This window comes from Oryctolagus cuniculus, chromosome 10 (genome assembly GCF_964237555.1).
Source record: "Oryctolagus cuniculus chromosome 10, mOryCun1.1, whole genome shotgun sequence".
Classification (NCBI taxonomy): Eukaryota; Metazoa; Chordata; class Mammalia; order Lagomorpha; family Leporidae; genus Oryctolagus; species Oryctolagus cuniculus.
In genome coordinates this window covers 109,279,096-109,295,315 of record NC_091441.1, presented here as the reverse complement: position 1 = coordinate 109,295,315, position 16,220 = coordinate 109,279,096, and the positions used below count along the sequence as shown (strand labels likewise).

The window sequence follows — 16,220 nt, the reverse complement described above, 5'->3', positions numbered from 1 at the left end:
CCATGCAGTCCCTAGGGAGCAGACTCTGCGCTCCCCACCAGCTGCCCTCGGCCTCACCCCAGTTCCCTGCAAATACTCAGTGGCTGCGGGCTCTGCCCCCTGCTACCCATCCGGCTGCTCCGGGCCTCCCAGGTGTCTGCACAGGGCCAGCGGCTCTCCTAACCCCCTCGGAGCACCCTGTTACTCCCAGGGCCTCAGCCGGGCTCCCAGGCCAGCCCTGTACCCTGCAGGGCTGCCTGCAACTCTCAGCCAGCCCCACGCCCCTGGAGACCCCTCCCACGGCCATCCTACCCGCTGGCCTTTGCACACGTGCTTCCCACTGCCTGGGTCCGGCTGAGACGCCCACTTGTACAGGAATGCTCTCTGCTGGTGTTGCTGGTGCTGATGATGCTGATGCCACAGTCCGAGCAGGGCTCACGTGGCGCTGAGGGGCTGGGATGGCCCCCACTCTGCAGGCGTCGGGGAAGGCAAGGCCACACAGGATGAGACCAGGCTCGGGACGCTCTGAGCATGAGACACACGAGCCCGGCCGGAGGCGCTCTGGGCCCAAGGGTGGCGCGAGCCCCGGGCAGCCTCACTTGCCCTTGCTGACCCTGTCCTCTCCTCTCCCAGTCCTGACCTCAGCAGGACTCTCCTGGCCTGCCCTGGGACCCCCGGCCCTCTCCACACCCTGCTGGCCCCTGTTCTCACCTGTCCCTGCCCGCTGCTGCCCTCTGCCGGTGTTGCCCGGCCCCTGGGCTGTTCCACCAGAACCTGTCCAGTTAGGAAGAGGGCTACCGCCTGGCCAGTGCCCTGTGCAGCATCCAGGATGGGAAAGGCAGGGGGCACGGCCTCTGGGGGGCGCCCTGAGCTCCTTCTTGCAGAGCCTAGGAGAGGAGGGAGGGGCCGGCAGCTCCACTGCAGGCCCAGGGCCCAGAGGAGGGACGAAGTAGCTTCCTTCCCATGGCAGGGTCTGTGGCATTGTCATCCCCTGGAACTACCCCCTGATGATGCTGTCCTGGAAGACGGCCGCCTGCCTGGCTGCTGGCAACACCGTGGTGATCAAGCCTGCCCAGGTGCGTGGGGGTGCCCTGCACAGGGCCTGTGGGCGTGCTCCGTGAGGGAGGCAGCACAGGGACCCCGGCCCAGCCGGTGTTGGCAGAAAGGTGCTGTGGCTGTGGGCCGGCCTTTGTGGGCTGCTTCCTGTGGGTAGGGGTGCAGGAGCATGCCGGGAGCTGTCCCACGCCGACTCTGCATTTTTCTGCTCTCGGGTGGTGGAGACGGGTTGGTCAGTGAGCAGTGGCAGGGGTTGGGACACCCGTGTCTACACTGTGGTTTCACACAGCAGAACCCTGCCTGGTTTCCCTTGTCCGGGCTCTCAGGCAGCCCCAGGAGCCTGTTAATAAAGCTGGTGCCAGGTCTTGGACCTGCCGGGCTGCAGACACTAGGAGTCTTGTTAAGGAAGCACGGCGAGTGGTGGGGTTTGTGGAACCCCTGAGCCCCTCACCCAGAAGCTTCCAGATTGGCGGTGGAGGCAGGACATTAGCCGGCACCCAGGCAGCAGGGAAGGTATTCTTGGGGCTGGAGGCAGCACCCTCACCTGTCGCCACCAGGAAGCTCTGTTTCTTGATCTGGGCCTTGGCAATAAGGGGCCCTCTGCCAAAGGCCAGAAGAAGTCCGAGAGCGTGGACACGTATCCAGGGGGCCTCTCAGGTCTCAGCTTCCTTTACCCCAAGAGCACTGATGCTATTTAAAAGAGAGAAATCCCAATGGCTGTAGCCAACATTTACAGCATCCGCCCTGTTTCCACCAAGCACTGAACAGAGGATCAGGTAACGTATGTGAGTGTGCTTCTTTGAGCCTCCTAACTGCTCTCCGAGGAGTACTTGGCCCCCTGCTTCTGCCTGGGGGCTGCTGACAGGCCAAGGGGGCCGCCCCTGGTGCGGCCACCCTCACTCGCCCTGTCCCAGCGCCTCCCAACCCAGCCCCCACGGATTCGGCCACTCTGCCCTTGGGGGGTGGGGCACAGCCCAAGCACTGATTGTTGGGGTCTCCGGAGTCACACCCAGGTGCAGGGAGAGCCAGGTCTGCTGGCGCTGGGGGTGCACCCAGAATCTCAGCAAGCAGCACCCACCTCCCTGGAAGGCCCCGTCTCCACGCCAGCGCTGGCAGTTCTCGGGGCAGGGAGGGGGTGTGCCTGGGATGTGCCGGCTGGAGGCCCGGCCTGGTGCACCTGCCCGCAGGAGAGATGAAGACCCCCGGGTAGGGGGAGGGCTGGCCTTGATCCCCACCGGAGGTACAGCGGGAGTGGGCAGCTCTCTACACTGACCCCAAAGCTACAACCTCTCCCTGCCAGGGAGGGGCGGCTGGCGGAGGAGGGCTGGGCGGGACAGCGGAACCCCGCTTCTGAACCCGCCTCCCTGGCCTTCTTTCCCGCCCACTCAGGTGACCCCACTCACAGCCCTGAAGTTCGCAGAGCTCACGCTGAGGGCGGGCATCCCCAAGGGCGTGGTCAACGTCCTCCCGGGATCTGGTGAGAGCCGTGCGCGGGAACGGGGCTCGGTGCACAGTCTGGGGCAGAGCGGGCTGCTCCCACGGTGGGGCGGGGCATCACCCTGCCCGGGCAGGGCTTGCCTTCAGAGCCTCTCCCAGGAGAAAGGATTTGCATTTTTTTTGAGTGTGTGCAATTATGCACTCCGAATAAATGACTTTTCTTGGGCATCGCCTGCCCTTGGAAGTTTGAGAGAATTTCCTCCTAGAACATTCTAGGCTTGGAGCGTGTGTGGGGGGGGGGGTAGTGAGGTGGGCCCCCCACGGCGTGACTGCTGCCTCTGAGGCTTCCGTCGCCGCAGGTGGAAGAATATTTGGAAAAAAAGGAGGACTGGGACAGAACACGTAGATTCTCTCTGTCCTCATTATTGTTCCCCAAATAATCGGGCACACACACTTGCGCTGCCCCCCGGGGGCGGGGCCAGGGGCGGGGCCCCAGGATGCAGGGCGGGGAGGCGGCCCCGGGACTCCTGGGTGGTGGCTGGAACACTGGGGCCCCAGGCAGAGCTGGCAGGCAGCAGGTCTGGCGGCAGTTGGAGAGCTCGGCATGTCAAATCTGAGAAGGCCTGAGACGTCCCCGAGCGAGCAAGCAGGAGCTGAGTCGGCAGAGGCGGGGTGGGGGTGGGGGAGCGTAAATGCGTGTGGATTCCAAGGCGCCCGCTGCGGATTCGGATTTAGGGGCTGACGTGTCTGCCCGTGGCATGCGAGGGCCTGGCCGAGGTCAGCGGAAGAGGCTGTGTGAACCGAGAAGGTGGAGAAGGCTCAGGACACGGCCAGGGCTCTGGGCGAGCAGAGACCCCCTAAGGGGCCGGGGGGGGGGGGGGCACGCTGGGCAGAGCCTCCAGGGGGCAGCGGAGTCAGGGAAACCTCCCCAGGGCCCTTTGGATGGAGACCGACGGATGCCGAGGGATCGGCCAGGCTGGGGCAGGGTGTGTGCAGGCCCCGGCTGTGGGACCCGCCCTGGCAACAGGAGCAGCTCGGGCAGGGCTCTCCGTGCCGGGACACCCCGAGAGCGGGCATTTGGAACTCCAATGCCCAGGATGCCGTAACCCCCTGGGGCCAGGCCAGGCATCCTCAGCACCCTCCCAGAGCCCCCCCCACCCCACCCGAGGGCTGGACGGCTGCACACCGTTGTTCCAGGGAACAGTGCCTACCTGGAGATAGGTGGGCCACCAGTACAGAGAGCCGTAGACTGGGAGGCTCACCCCGTCTCCTGCCTCCAGCGGCCTCTCTCCTTGCCCTGCAGGCGGCCCCCTGTTCGCTGGGGCTCACCCACATCCCCCTGTGCGTGTCAGTGTGCTGTCCCCTTCTCAGAAGGACACCTCTCAGACTGCCCCCAATGACTTCAGTTTAACTCGGTTATCTCTGCAAAGTTGTCCAGGGCCGTTGCGTCTGTTGTACTTGGGTTAGGATTCCAACGTCTGAAGCTTGGGGAGTCCCAATTCAGTCTATGACACGCGGCGAGGCCTGGGGAGGCCTGGGGAGCCCCGGGCACTGGGGGCGCCGAGCCCGCCTGTGGATGGGAGAGGGAGGGAGGTGGCTTCCCAGCACTGCCGAGGCTGCCCTCACCAACCTGCCCTCCTGCACCCGCAGGCTCGCTGGTCGGCCAGAGGCTCGCGGACCACCCCGACGTGAGGAAAATTGGGTTCACGGGCTCCACGGAGGTGGGGAAGCACATCATGAAGAGGTCAGTGGCTGCGAGGGGCGGGGACGCGAGGCCGCCGGCCACAGTCCAGGTCCTGTGCCTCCAGCTGCCCTGGGTCCAGCCATTGCCAGGGCCTGTGTTGCGCAGGCGCTGGTTCACAGGGGCCAGTGCTATGACCGGCTCCCAGGAGGCCTGCAAGGCCACTCTGCAGAGCCCACTGACGCCAGTGAGGTCCTGGCCCCAGGCTGCCCGCTCCAGGGTCAGCAGCCCCATGGCTGCCGAGTGCATGAAATGAAGCTGATTTGAATTGATGGTGTGCAGCACACGCTGGTTGCAAAATCTTAGCACACGCAAAAACGTAACATGCCTCATTGATTGGTTTGTGTGTTGCTGGCAAGTTTAAGTGATAATTTAAAACAAGGCTGATTTATTTGAAAGGAGCAATGACAGAGAGAGAGCGATAGAGAGAAATCTTCCATCTACTGGCATTCTCCCCAAATGGTTGCACTGGCCGAGGCTGGGCCAGGCCGAAGCCAGGAGTCAGGAACTCCGTCCAGGTCTCCCCTGTGGGTGGCAGGGGCCCAAGCTTCTGCAGGGTCGTCTTCTGCTGCCTCCCCACGTGCGTCCGCAAAAAGGTGAATTGGAAGCAGAGCGGCTGGGACTCGAACCAGCGCTCCGATATGGGCTGCTGGCTTCACAGCAGGGGCTTCTCCCGCTGCACCGCAATGCTGGCCTCGATGTTCTCGATTAGTGAGGCGAAAACATTCTCTTTCAGTCCATCTTCTGTATCTGCGGGCTCTGCAAGCAGGGAGTCACCCAAGTATGGGTCAAAAATATTTTGGAAAATTGTGTCTGTGCTGACATGTGCAGTCCCTTTCCTCGTGCTTGGTCCCTAGACAGTGCACTGGTTCTTGAGCAAGTTTGGAGGGAAAATGTGTGGTATTTAAAAAACTCAGGTATTGCAAACATTTCTGTACCAAAGGCAATTTATCTTTTAATTCCATTTTCCCACAGACTTGTTGAAGTGCCCTGCACAGTGTAACAGTGTTTTCCTGGCATGTGTATTGTATTAGGTATATAAGTCGTCTAGAGATGGTTGGAGTGAACAAAATGCATGTTACCTGCAAATCCCGTCAGGGACCTGAGATCCTTGCAGCCCCTAGAACCCAGTCCCGGTAGACGCCGGGCGGTCAGTTTCAGGATCAATTTCCCTCACTGCTTGTCAGTCCTCTTTCAAGGTGGCTCCCACCAGAAAGTGTCCATTGCCTGCTCGCTGGGATCTGAGGCTTTCCTTCTATTTCCATGGACGGAATGATCTAGAAGACCTCTCACTGCTCAGTCCCTGGACATCAGCCTCAAGTGTGCAGGGGCACCATTCCTGGCTGTGTCACTGGTTCACCTATGCCCTGGTCCAAGCCCAGGCCTCAGTGACCCGGCACATCCAGTTCCATGGAAGCCCTTGGGCAGGCTCAGAGGTTCTGTTCTGTGTTGCCAGCAGGTCGGCAGAGGTGGGTGGGGCCAGAACCCCAGGGTGGCAGCTGTAGCTGCCTGCATCCGCACTGGGCAGCACTGCTGGGGCTGCTTTTGGCATCAGCACTTCCGCGAGGCAGGTGCACACCAGAGAGCTGGAGCTCAGGCAAGCCCACCGACCTCAGGCTCCCTGGCGCCTTCCTCTAGGACATGTGGCCCGCATCTCTGCCCCTGCTCAGGGGTCACCCCCAGGGCGGCCCAGCTACCGCCTGACAATGCAGTGGGAAGAAGGGTTGCTTTTGCCTTGAAGCAGTATCTCCCGGCAGCTCCCGACTCAGCACGGAGCTCCTTGTCCCCGGGACTCTCCTGCGGCCACGACCCCACACCCCACAGACCTCTTTCTGCCTTGCAAGGTGGAGGTCCCAGCCCCAGCTCCACCAGCGCTCTCTGTCAGCTGCCCGAGTGCAGCCTGCATTGCTCCTGTTCTTGAATGGGCACCGCACTTGTGCTGACCACGGGGGTCTCACCTGACCCCTCCCCCCTCCCCCCTCCCCCACCCTCCTGCTGCCTTGCGTCAGCAGCCCCTGGTAACGTGGCTGATGGACTGCACCATTCAGCTGGGGACAGGCAGCCAGCAGGGCAGCTCAGGTGTATTTCAAATGTTCTGGGAATTGCCAGGGCGAGGCTCCTCGTGCCGGTTGGAGAGGGGCTGATGGACAGACAGACAGGTTGGGGGAGGACTGCTGAGGACAAGTGGCCATGACTGCCTGTCACCGCTCCTGACTCCAGAGCTGCCGGGTCTCTTCCCATGCGGTGGGGAGGTTGTAGCCACTTCTGAGTGCACCTGTGTTGGGTCTGGAGTGAGGGCTCAAGACAGGCCGGCTCTCCGCTGGCCTCCAGCCCTCCAGCCCTCCATGGCTCCCTGGTCTTCCCAGGACCCTGTGTGGGTTGCTTGTGGGTGGCACCTGAGACAGGGTGCCCCCTCCCCTGATTGATCCCAGCCTCCCGGTGGTGCGTCTGGGCTGACCCAGGGTCCCTTGCAGAACAGCCTCACAGAGGCACATCTCTTACCCACTGTCGTGATGCGCGCTGAACCCCTGCTTCCCTGCCCCGTCCCCGAAAGACCAAGATGAGAAGATGAGAAGCCTCTGTGGCCACTGCAGCTGCACCACCCGGGCGATCGTGCTGGTTTTTGATGGATTTGTTCACATGTATCGAACACCAGCTGTGTGCCCAGCCCTGGGCTGGACACGGGGATGTGGGAGGAGCCAGAGGGGCACGCGGTGGCCCTGGCGAGGCTCCTGTTGTGCAGCGGAACCACCCTGGAGCAGAGGCCTGAGTGAGGGCGCAGACATCGGGGCGGGCGCGCACTCAGGTGCTAGAGGAGTCTGATAGCGTGGAAGCCGAGAGGCGCCTAGAGCTGGAGTTAGCAGGGGTGGAGTGGGAGGAGGCACGGGGCTGGGCCTTGCTCTCTAGAGCACAGCATGCTGAGGCCCTGCCTTGGGTCCGCTCTGTCTGGGAGCCCCTGTGCTCCCAGTGGCCAGGCGCCAGCCCCACCAGCGTCCTGTTCCTTCCAGCTGTGCCGTGAGCAACGTGAAGAAGGTCTCCCTGGAGCTGGGCGGGAAGTCGCCGCTCATCATTTTTGCTGACTGTGACCTCGGCAAGGCTGTGCAGATGGTGAGGGTCGGGCGTGGAGGGGGATTGGGACAGGGACAGTGGGGGAGGGGGGAAGAGGGTGCAGATGGATGAGGAGGCACAGGGACCACAGCCAGGAGGGGCAGGGGGGCAGGGACAGCGGGGGTGGGGGACAGGGACAGTGGGGGAGAGGGTCAGGGGCAGTGGGGGAGGGGAGAAGAGGGTGTGGATGGATGAGGAAGCACAGGGACCACAGCCAGGAGGGGCAGGGGGGCAGGGACAGCGGGGGTGGGGGACAGGGACAGTGGGGGAGAGGGTCAGGGGCAGTGGGGGAGGGGAGAAGAGGGTGTGGATGGATGAGGAAGCACAGGGACCACAGCCAGGAGGGGCAGGGACAGCGGGGGAGGGGTTCAGGGGCAGTGGGGGCTGGAGGATGTCTCTGTAATGCCACGGTCAGACTCACACATCCGACCCAGCTAACTCCAGTCCTAGAAGTCACTATAAGCATGGCATAGCAGGAAGGGGACCCGGGTGAGGATGACAGGTGCTGCCCTACAAAACCCATCTCCCAGTCTGTTTCGTCACTGTTGGGAGGGTTGGATTCAGTGGCCAGGAAATGAGCCAGGCCGCTTCCCCTGGGCGGTGGGAGAGTGGCCAGTGTCAGTGCCAGGGCTGACAGTGGCCTCTCTCTGCTGGAGGCCCTGGGCGCATGTGGTGGCACCGGCACCAACGCACTGGCAGCCTGGGACAAGTTGCTACGCTGTCTGGGCCCCGCCCCCTCCCGCCCTCCCTGTGCACTGGGGATCAGTGAGGACCAGACCTCCCTCCTAGGACTATCACAGAGGCTCCTGTGTCCACGGGGCTTACAACAGGGGTGACTGCAGGTGGCAGGCGTGGGTGGTTGTCCTGCATGACCCCTGCCATTCCCTCTGCACTCTGCACTCTGCTCTCTGGTCTCAGTACTCAGGCCACGTTTTTTTTTTTTTTTCTTTTCTTTTCTTTTTTTTTTTTTTAAGATTGATTGATTTGAAAAGCAGAGTTGCAGAGAGAGACAGACAGAAAGATAGGGAGAGAGGTCTTCCATCCGCTGACCGATTCCCCAAATGGCTGCAAAAGCTGGAGCTGGGCTGATGCTAAGCCAGGAGCCAGGAGCTGCTCTGGGTCCCCCCCATGTGTAGCAGGGGCCCAAGCACTCGGGCCACCTTCCACTGCTTTTCCCAGATGCGTTAGTGGGGAGCTGGCTTGGAAGTGGAGTAACCGGGTCACGAACTGGCACCCGCATGGTTAACCTGCTACACCACAGTGCCAGCTCCTCAGGCCACATTTAACCAGGGACCCCCGTATGCCCCCAACCCCCTTCCTAAATCCCACCCCCGGAGTCTGACAGGATGCCCCAGCATGGACGGGAGAGGGAGTCCAGCCTTGTGACTGGGGAGGCTGAGAGAGGCCAGGGCTTTGCTCACTGTCCCTGCATCTTGGCGTTGGTGCCAAGACCCATGCTGCCCGGCACAGCACTGAGCCAGAAGCCAGGGCCCTGTGGTCTCACCCAGAGGGCTCCCCGGGTCCCCAGAGCAGGTGCTTTTTAGAGCCTATCCTCCAAACTGTGACTAAGAGTTCCCACAGCCAGGGCCACCTGTCCCCCCTCCCTCCCAAGACTGCCTGCCTGTCACCCAGCGTCACCCCGATGCCTGCTCCATGCTCAGTGCTGCCTGGCCCCTCCCCCGTCAGCTCCCAGGAGTGTGGCAGGATCAGTACTCCCCGGGCCACCCAGTGTACAGAGAGGCCGCAGGCATGCCCAGGTTCACCCTGGCCTGTTCTCAGTTCTCTAGGACATGGACAGTGGCCCTGCCCTCCAGCGGTGGGGGCTGGGACTCAGCTGCCTCCCCCTCACTGCTGGCCTGTGCCTCGCCATCCTCGCGTTCCACCTGGTCGCCTCTCGCCTCTCCGTTCAGCTGACCAAGGACTGAGTAGGGCACATGTGCCCCCTGCCAGCCAGGGCCTGGCCACAGGGGACCCAGGATGCCCCCTCTTCCCCATGAACGGGGGGAGCAGCGGCCGGCGCCCCGGGCGAGCCGTAACCTGCATTCTGGTTCATTCCCTGCAGGGCATGAGCTCCGTGTTCTTCAACAAAGGTGAGAACTGCATCGCCGCGGGCCGGCTCTTCGTGGAGGACTCGATTCACGACCAGTTCGTGCAGAGGGTGGTAAGTTCTGTCTGGTCTCGGAACTGCTGCTTCTGCAGGAAGGGAAACTGGGCAGGGGTCAGGAACCCTCCCTCCTCTCTCCTCCCTCCTCAACCCCGAGCGGGGTCACCGTCCACCTGGGTCAGGGGACTTTAAGGACAGCTGTACTGGGCCATCCCTGGTTCAGCAAAAGCAGCAGCCCTGTGCTCAGATTGGCCTAACCATAAAGGTTATGGCACGGCCTGGGCTCCCAGCCAGCCTTGATGCAGGCAGCGATGCCGGGGGGTGCAGCTCAGCTGCAGCAGGGAGCCCCTCCCCCAGGGCCTGGAGAGCTGGGGCTCCATGGAGGTGAACAGGGAATCACCACCTGTGTACACAGCTCCAGCCTAGGAAGCCAGCCAGGAAGAAAGGGCTGTGTGCTAAGGCCGGGGTGGCGTGGCTCTTGGGATGGTATTCACGGAGAAGGCCGGGTGCTGGATCTTTGCAGTGTGGGGTGGAGGTGGGGGGAAGGCAGTAAGGAAAAGGGAGAACTTTCTAGAAGGGCCTGTAATCACGTTTGCCATGGAATCTGGGCCGGCCCGTGACTTGCTGTGGCCAGCAGAATGTGCTGGAAGCAGGGTTTTGCGAGTTCACTGCTGGGAGTCCTGCCGTGGTCGTGTGTGAACAAGCCCCAGGGCCAGCCAGGTTCAAGGGAAAGAGAAACGGATGGCACGGTGCTGGGAGGCACCACCAGGGACACGTCCAGGCTGTGACCTGTGGCCAGGGCGCTGGGCAGCCTGACCAAGCGGGCCCTGTTGTTCCAACTTTCCGAGGCACTAAGGTGCCCTGGTGGGATGGACAGAGCAGGTGCCGAGTCCTCCATGCTTCTAAGGGGGGCTGTGGGAGGGTGCAGAGCTTGAAGGGGGTCAAGTGCTCAGAGGAGGAGGAAGAAGAGAAAGAGGAGGAGGAGGTGGCGGCCGCCAGTCCACCATGACCCTGATGTGGCTGAATGGGGGTGGGCAGGACCTTGTCTGATCTTTGGAAACCAAGGCAGGAGCCAAGGAGAGACGCAGTGGAAGGGGCAGAGGCAGATTCCAGCCTGGAGCCCAGAGGGCCTGGCCCCAGCTCCTGGTGGGGTTCGTCTGAGATTCTGTCCTTAATGTGTCATCGCATATCCCAGTCCGTCTGACACCCCCTCCCCAAACTCCAGGATGGCGAGGTGATTTCTGTGATGGGAGACATGCAGGCTGGCAACTCGAGGCAGCAAAGCCTGGACCAACTTCTGTTGGCTGAGGCAGCAAGGAGGGCTTCTTGGAGGAGGGCTTTCTTTTTTTTATTTTTAATATTTTTAAAAGACGTATTATTTATTTATTTGAAAGGTAAGAGATACAGAGAGAGAAGGAGAAAGAGAGAGACAGCAAGAGAATCTTCCATTTGCTGGTTCACTCCCCAGATGGCTGCAAAAGCCAGACTGGGCCAGGCTGAAGCCAGGACCCAGAACCCAGGAGCTCCATCTGTGGGTGTCCCACATGGGTGCAGGGGTCCAAACACATGGGCCATCCTCGGCTGCTTTCCCAGGTGCATTAGCAGGGAGCTGGATTGGAAGTGGAGCAGCTGGGACTCCAACCAGTGCCCATAGGGGTTGTTGGCCCCACAGGTGGAAGCTTAACCTTGTACACCACAGTGCCAGCCCCAGAGGCTTGGCGGTGGGAGGCAGGGGCCTGTGGTTTAAAGATGGGTTTTGGAACAGGCAGAAGCAGTGGCAGGGACGCATGGATTTGGGCCTCAGGTCCCTCCCTTCCACCTAATGTCCATCTACTTGGTCAGCTGCAGCTGTTACAGAAAGACCACTCTGTACCCACCCTGTCCTTCATCCTGGAGTCTTTGGGACAAGGCTTATTTGTTCTATTTGAAAGGCAGAGTGACAGAAAAAAGAGAGAGAGAGAGAGAGAGATCTTCCATCTGCTGATTCACTCCTGAAATGACCACAATGGCCAAGACTGGGCCGGACCCAAGCCAGGAGCCTGGAACTCCATCCAAGTCTGCTATGTGGGTGGCAGGGACCCATGCCCTCAGGCCATCCTCCACTGCTTTCCCAGGCGCATCAGCAGGGAGCTGGATCTGAAGCGGAGCAGCTGGACGTGACCTGGCGCCCATAGGGCATGCTGGCTATGCGAGTGGCGACTCAACCTGCTGTGCCACAGCGCTGGCCCCTGCACAGTTCTCCCGGCTTCTGGGCCTGTGGATCTGGGGGCAGGATGGCATCAGCCTGCCCGCCTGCCGGCGCTGAGCCGGCCCCGCCCTGGCTCACACACACCTGCCCTTCTCTCCCCTCTCCTGCATCCCTGCCCGCCCCGTTTCCCGGCCCCTCCATCCCTAGTCTTGGGTCTTCCTGAGAGATGTCCGTCCGTACCTTTGCCCACAGGAGGTCTTGGGGTTTAGCCCGGAAGCTGGGTTTGGAACCCAGGTTTGGGGGGCCCTGGGAGCTCAAAAGTAGCACTTGCTGTCCCTTCAGGGGACAGCGGTGGGCATGGAAAATGCAAATGAGGGAGGCGGTTCCGGGGGGCCCTTGTTGCCAGCAGCCTGACCTGAGCCCCTTCCGCAGGTGGAGGAGGTGGGGAAGATGAAGATCGGCGACCCGCTGGACAGGGCCACCAACCACGGGCCACAGAACCACCAGGCCCACCTGCGGAAGCTGCTGGAGTACTGTCAGCGAGGCGTGCAGGAGGGCGCCACCCTGGTGTGTGGGGGCAGCCAGGTGCCCCGGCCAGGTCAGTGGGAGGACTGTGGCCGCTGGGGGAGGGGCTGCAGGCCAGGTCCCCCGCGCATAGTCAGGCCTCGTCTGGGCCCTTGGGCGCGGTGGGCCTAGGACACCTGCCTGACCCTGCAGGGCTGTACCAGCTGCCCACACAGAAAGCCCTACTCAGTGCTGGTTTTAACTCAGTGCTGGTATCGCCCACGGGTTTTGATTTTAACACCGCCGCACCCTTGAAGTTCTCACTCATGAATTCTGTGACACCTGACTTCATGATTTTCCTTCCATTTTTTTAGCTCTTACTTCTTGCCTTTTTGGAAAAAATTTTTTAAAAGATTGATTTATTTGATAGGCAGAGTTACAGAGAGAGAGGGAGAGACAGAAAGAGGTCTTCCATCCACTGGTTCACTCCCCTGATGGCTGCAGTGGTCAGGACTGGGCAAGACCAAAGCCAGGAGCCAGGAGCTTCTTCCGGGTCCCCCATGTGGGTGCAGTGGCCCAAGGTCTTGGGCCATCTTCTGCTGCTTTTCCCAGGCCATAAGCAGAGAGCTTGTTTGGAAGTGGCACAGCCGGGACTCGATCCGGTGCCCTTATGGAATGCTGGCTTAACCCACTGCAGCACAGTACTGGCCCCAGCAGTTGCTTTTTGGTAGAAATTCCATCTGCACCTGCTCCTTTCCTTAGCTTGGGGCCATGCTCATGGCAGCTGCTTTCCCTGGTGGGCTTCACCCCTCTGTGAGGGCTCAGAGCCTTCCAGATATGCATCACTAGGCTTCAGCCCACCCAGAGCTCATGACCACACAGCTGCCAACTGGATACGTCCACCTGGATGTCCCCTAGGCGCTTCAAACTTCCCAGTCATCGCCGCGTCCCAGCCCAGCCTGGCCCCGTGCACACACACCTGCCTCTCTAGAACCCTCTGCCCGATCAGGCGAGTTCTTCCTCATTACTCAGCCTGCCCAGGGGCACACGTTGCCTTCACCCCTGGGTCCTCCATGCCTCGCACAGAGGAAGCTCGAGAGGAGCGAAGAGGGGAAGGGAAGAAGAATCCCGGATGTGTGTTCTTGTGCGACCCTCTGTGTCTAATGCATTGCCGGGGTCGGTTCCACCTGCAACTCTGTCCTGCTCCTCGCCTCTTCTGCACCTGCTGCCCTGGTGCCCACTCTCCACGTCTCGTTCTTCATCATCACCGTGGCCTCCTGAGTGTGCTTGTGAGCCCGGCTAGCCCTTCCCTCCTGCCTCCATGCAGCTCACCCCCAGACCTTTGCCCCCGAGGTCTTCCGTGCTCTGTGTCTGACTTGCCCTTGGCCGTCTTATCATCATATTTAACTCCCCCTGAATGCTTCTCCTGTGTTCTCACTCTCAGGACATTGGCTGCTCCTCTGCTTAGCAAGCACGTCCCCTACTCATCACTCAGTGCCAAGAGTGGTCAAGCACAGGGCTCGCCTCTGCCCGAGGTGCCCCTGCCGCCTCACACCCAAGCAGGACGTTTATAACCACCGTGCTGCCACAACTCTTCCCCCCTTCCCTGCCCCCTGCAGACCAGGAGTTCCATGGGGCTGGTATGATCAGAGTCTAAGAGGACATGGCGGGGGCAGGGTTCAGGAGCTAATGGCAGAGGGTATAATGAAGGCGCTGTCCACAGAGCAGGGCTACAGAGCCTGCAAGGAGCCAAGACCAGTGGGGAGCCTGTGGGATAGGCATGAGGAGGGCACAGGATTCCTGGACCTGGGAGGGAGCAGTGCACGGACCAGGGGCTGCCTCCTGTTGGCCAAACCCAACTAGAAGGATGAGCGAGCCTGGGCATAGAGTCCACATGGCAGGGCCAGTGCAGGACAGAGCCGCAGGCAGGATGACCCTGCGTGGCCACAGCTCAATACCCCAGTAGCTGGTGGGCAGCAGTGCCAGACTGCCCAGGGAGTGCCCGCCACTCCACATAGAGCAGCATGCATCAATGCAAGGTTCATAGGTTTTAAAACAGTAGTCATGTTAAATACAGTTTCTAAATGTCGGGAAAATAGTCACTGTTTCATTGATTTCATTACTTCTCTGGGGTTTTAAATTGTTTTTGTAAAACTAGAGAGAGAGACCGTCAAGTTTGTTGATTTCTCCAGAGTTAAATGGCGGTGCAGCAGGGTCCCAGGGCTCCCAGGCTCTGGCCAGAGAAGCAGTCCCAGAAGGCATTTCTGCCATCAGAAGTGGTTCTGTCCCGGCCTCCAGGGCAGTGTGGGGTTGGGGGTGACCAGTCTGCCCTTCCTGACTCTGTCCTGGTGGAAGCCACACACCTCTGACCACGGAGCTCAGCTCCCGGCTCCTCGGTTCCAAGAAGAGAGGCTGTCCTTGGAGTTCCTGCCTCCCCTCCCCAGGCTCCTGTGCGCAGCCCCTCCCCCACTTCCTCCTAGACAGTGGGCCGCAGCCAGGACCCATGGGAGAGCCCTCTGGGAGGCTGCACTTGCTGCAGAATCTAGACAGATGTCCCTAGAAAGATCCAGTTCTTCCTCACAGGCTTTGGGTCCACAGCTCAGCTCCCTCCCCTGCCACCACGCCGTGGCACCGCATTCTTGGGGCAGGAAGTGACCCAGGCCCGCCCCGGGGCGGGGGACTGGGCCCTCCCGTGTGCCACAGGCCTCTTCTCCCCTGCAGGCTTCTTCTTTGAGCCCACCGTCTTCACGGATGTGGAGGACCACATGTTCATTGCCAAGGAGGAGTCCTTCGGGCCCGTCATGATCATCTCGCGGTTTGCTGATGGGTACGGAACGCTGCCTGCGTCCCTCAAGGGCCCTCTCTCCCTCCCTGTGCCATCAGGGTCTTCCCGAGAGCTTGGGGAGGGGGGCTCACGCACGGCCAGGAAGAGAACTCAGTGTTGCTCAACCTTGGCGGGCTGTGATCCCTCCCCCGCCCCCTGGTGAGCCCTCCATGGTGACCAAGGGGGCTTCAAGTCCCACCATGAGCAATGCCCCCTCTCCCTCCCCGCTCACCAGGTGTCTTTGAGCCCTCTTACAGCGCCCCGAGCCCAGTGTCACTGTGCACTAAACCTCCCCAGAACTGCATGGCTTGGAATAGCAGCGGGGATTTGTCTCAGAGAGCACTCCGGTCTCGCCTGAGCCTCCTGCAGGCTGTCTCTGGCATTGTAGCCTCTGCGTTGCTGGCTGGCACGTGGTTCCTCCACGTGGAGGCCCAGGTGGGAATGGAAGGTTCCTTAGGATCTGACCTCAGAAGTCCCGGAAGCTCCCTCCCACCCTGCGAGTGAGCGGGGCCAGGGTGGGTCCAAAGAGAAGGAATCCCTGGAACAGGCAGGGAGCTCTTTGGCTGCCTTTGACCTTGCCAAGGTTAACTCCCTGGTTACTACTATTGTCCAGGCCAGCCCCTGGGTGTCTATGGCACCACTGAGCAAATGACAAATGGTGCCTCAGCCTCACGTTTACCACCCACTGGCACACACGGCAGTAAGCGTGTGAGCGTGTGTGGATCTTACTGGAATGAGACACTTGACCGCTGTCTAACAGATAAGCATCGTAATATGCCTCCAGTCCCCCGATGGCCGGCGATCACCCAGCCAGCCGCTCTCTGGGCTCCCGTGCCTATCTGTGAAGTGAGGGGCTGCCCCTGCTCCGGCTCTCACTCTCGCTCTCTGCCTGCCTCCTCCGGATCTGTCCTGTCTCCTCCAAATTTGCTTTAACCTGGCACGTTTGTCTTCTGTGAGGTTTTGTGTGGCAGGGAGCGTGGGGCGGGCCAGATCCCCATGGGAGAGAGGGTGCTGGTCTTTGTGTACCCTCCCCATCCGGGGCTGGGCCCCCTGAGCCTCCCTGGGTTTTCCCTACAGGGACATAGATGCCGTACTGTGTCGGGCCAACGCCACGGAGTTTGGCCTGGCCTCTGGCGTCTTCACCAAGGACATCAACAAGGCACTGTACGTCAGCGACAAGCTCCAGGCGGGCACAGTGTTCGTCAACACCTACAACAAGACGGACGTGGCTGCTCCCTTCGGAGGATTCAAGCAGTCAGGATTTGGCAAAGACCTGGGT

At 61.2% G+C, this 16,220-nt stretch overlaps 1 protein-coding gene across 3 annotated transcripts in view; it reads left to right on the top strand.

Moving 5' to 3' along the window:
- Window positions 1–16,220, top strand: part of ALDH1L1 (aldehyde dehydrogenase 1 family member L1) — a 55,695-nt gene that overhangs the window by 37,777 nt on the left and 1,698 nt on the right. For all 3 annotated transcript variants that reach the window (XM_070051007.1, XM_070051008.1, XM_070051009.1), the window contains exons 15-22: window positions 950–1,055; window positions 2,425–2,512; window positions 4,123–4,216; window positions 7,222–7,321; window positions 9,384–9,482; window positions 12,046–12,211; window positions 14,839–14,944; window positions 16,019–16,218. In XM_070051007.1, the coding sequence (XP_069907108.1) occupies window positions 950–1,055; window positions 2,425–2,512; window positions 4,123–4,216; window positions 7,222–7,321; window positions 9,384–9,482; window positions 12,046–12,211; window positions 14,839–14,944; window positions 16,019–16,218 (959 nt within the window). The remainder of the gene's footprint in view (window positions 1–949; window positions 1,056–2,424; window positions 2,513–4,122; window positions 4,217–7,221; window positions 7,322–9,383; window positions 9,483–12,045; window positions 12,212–14,838; window positions 14,945–16,018; window positions 16,219–16,220) is intronic.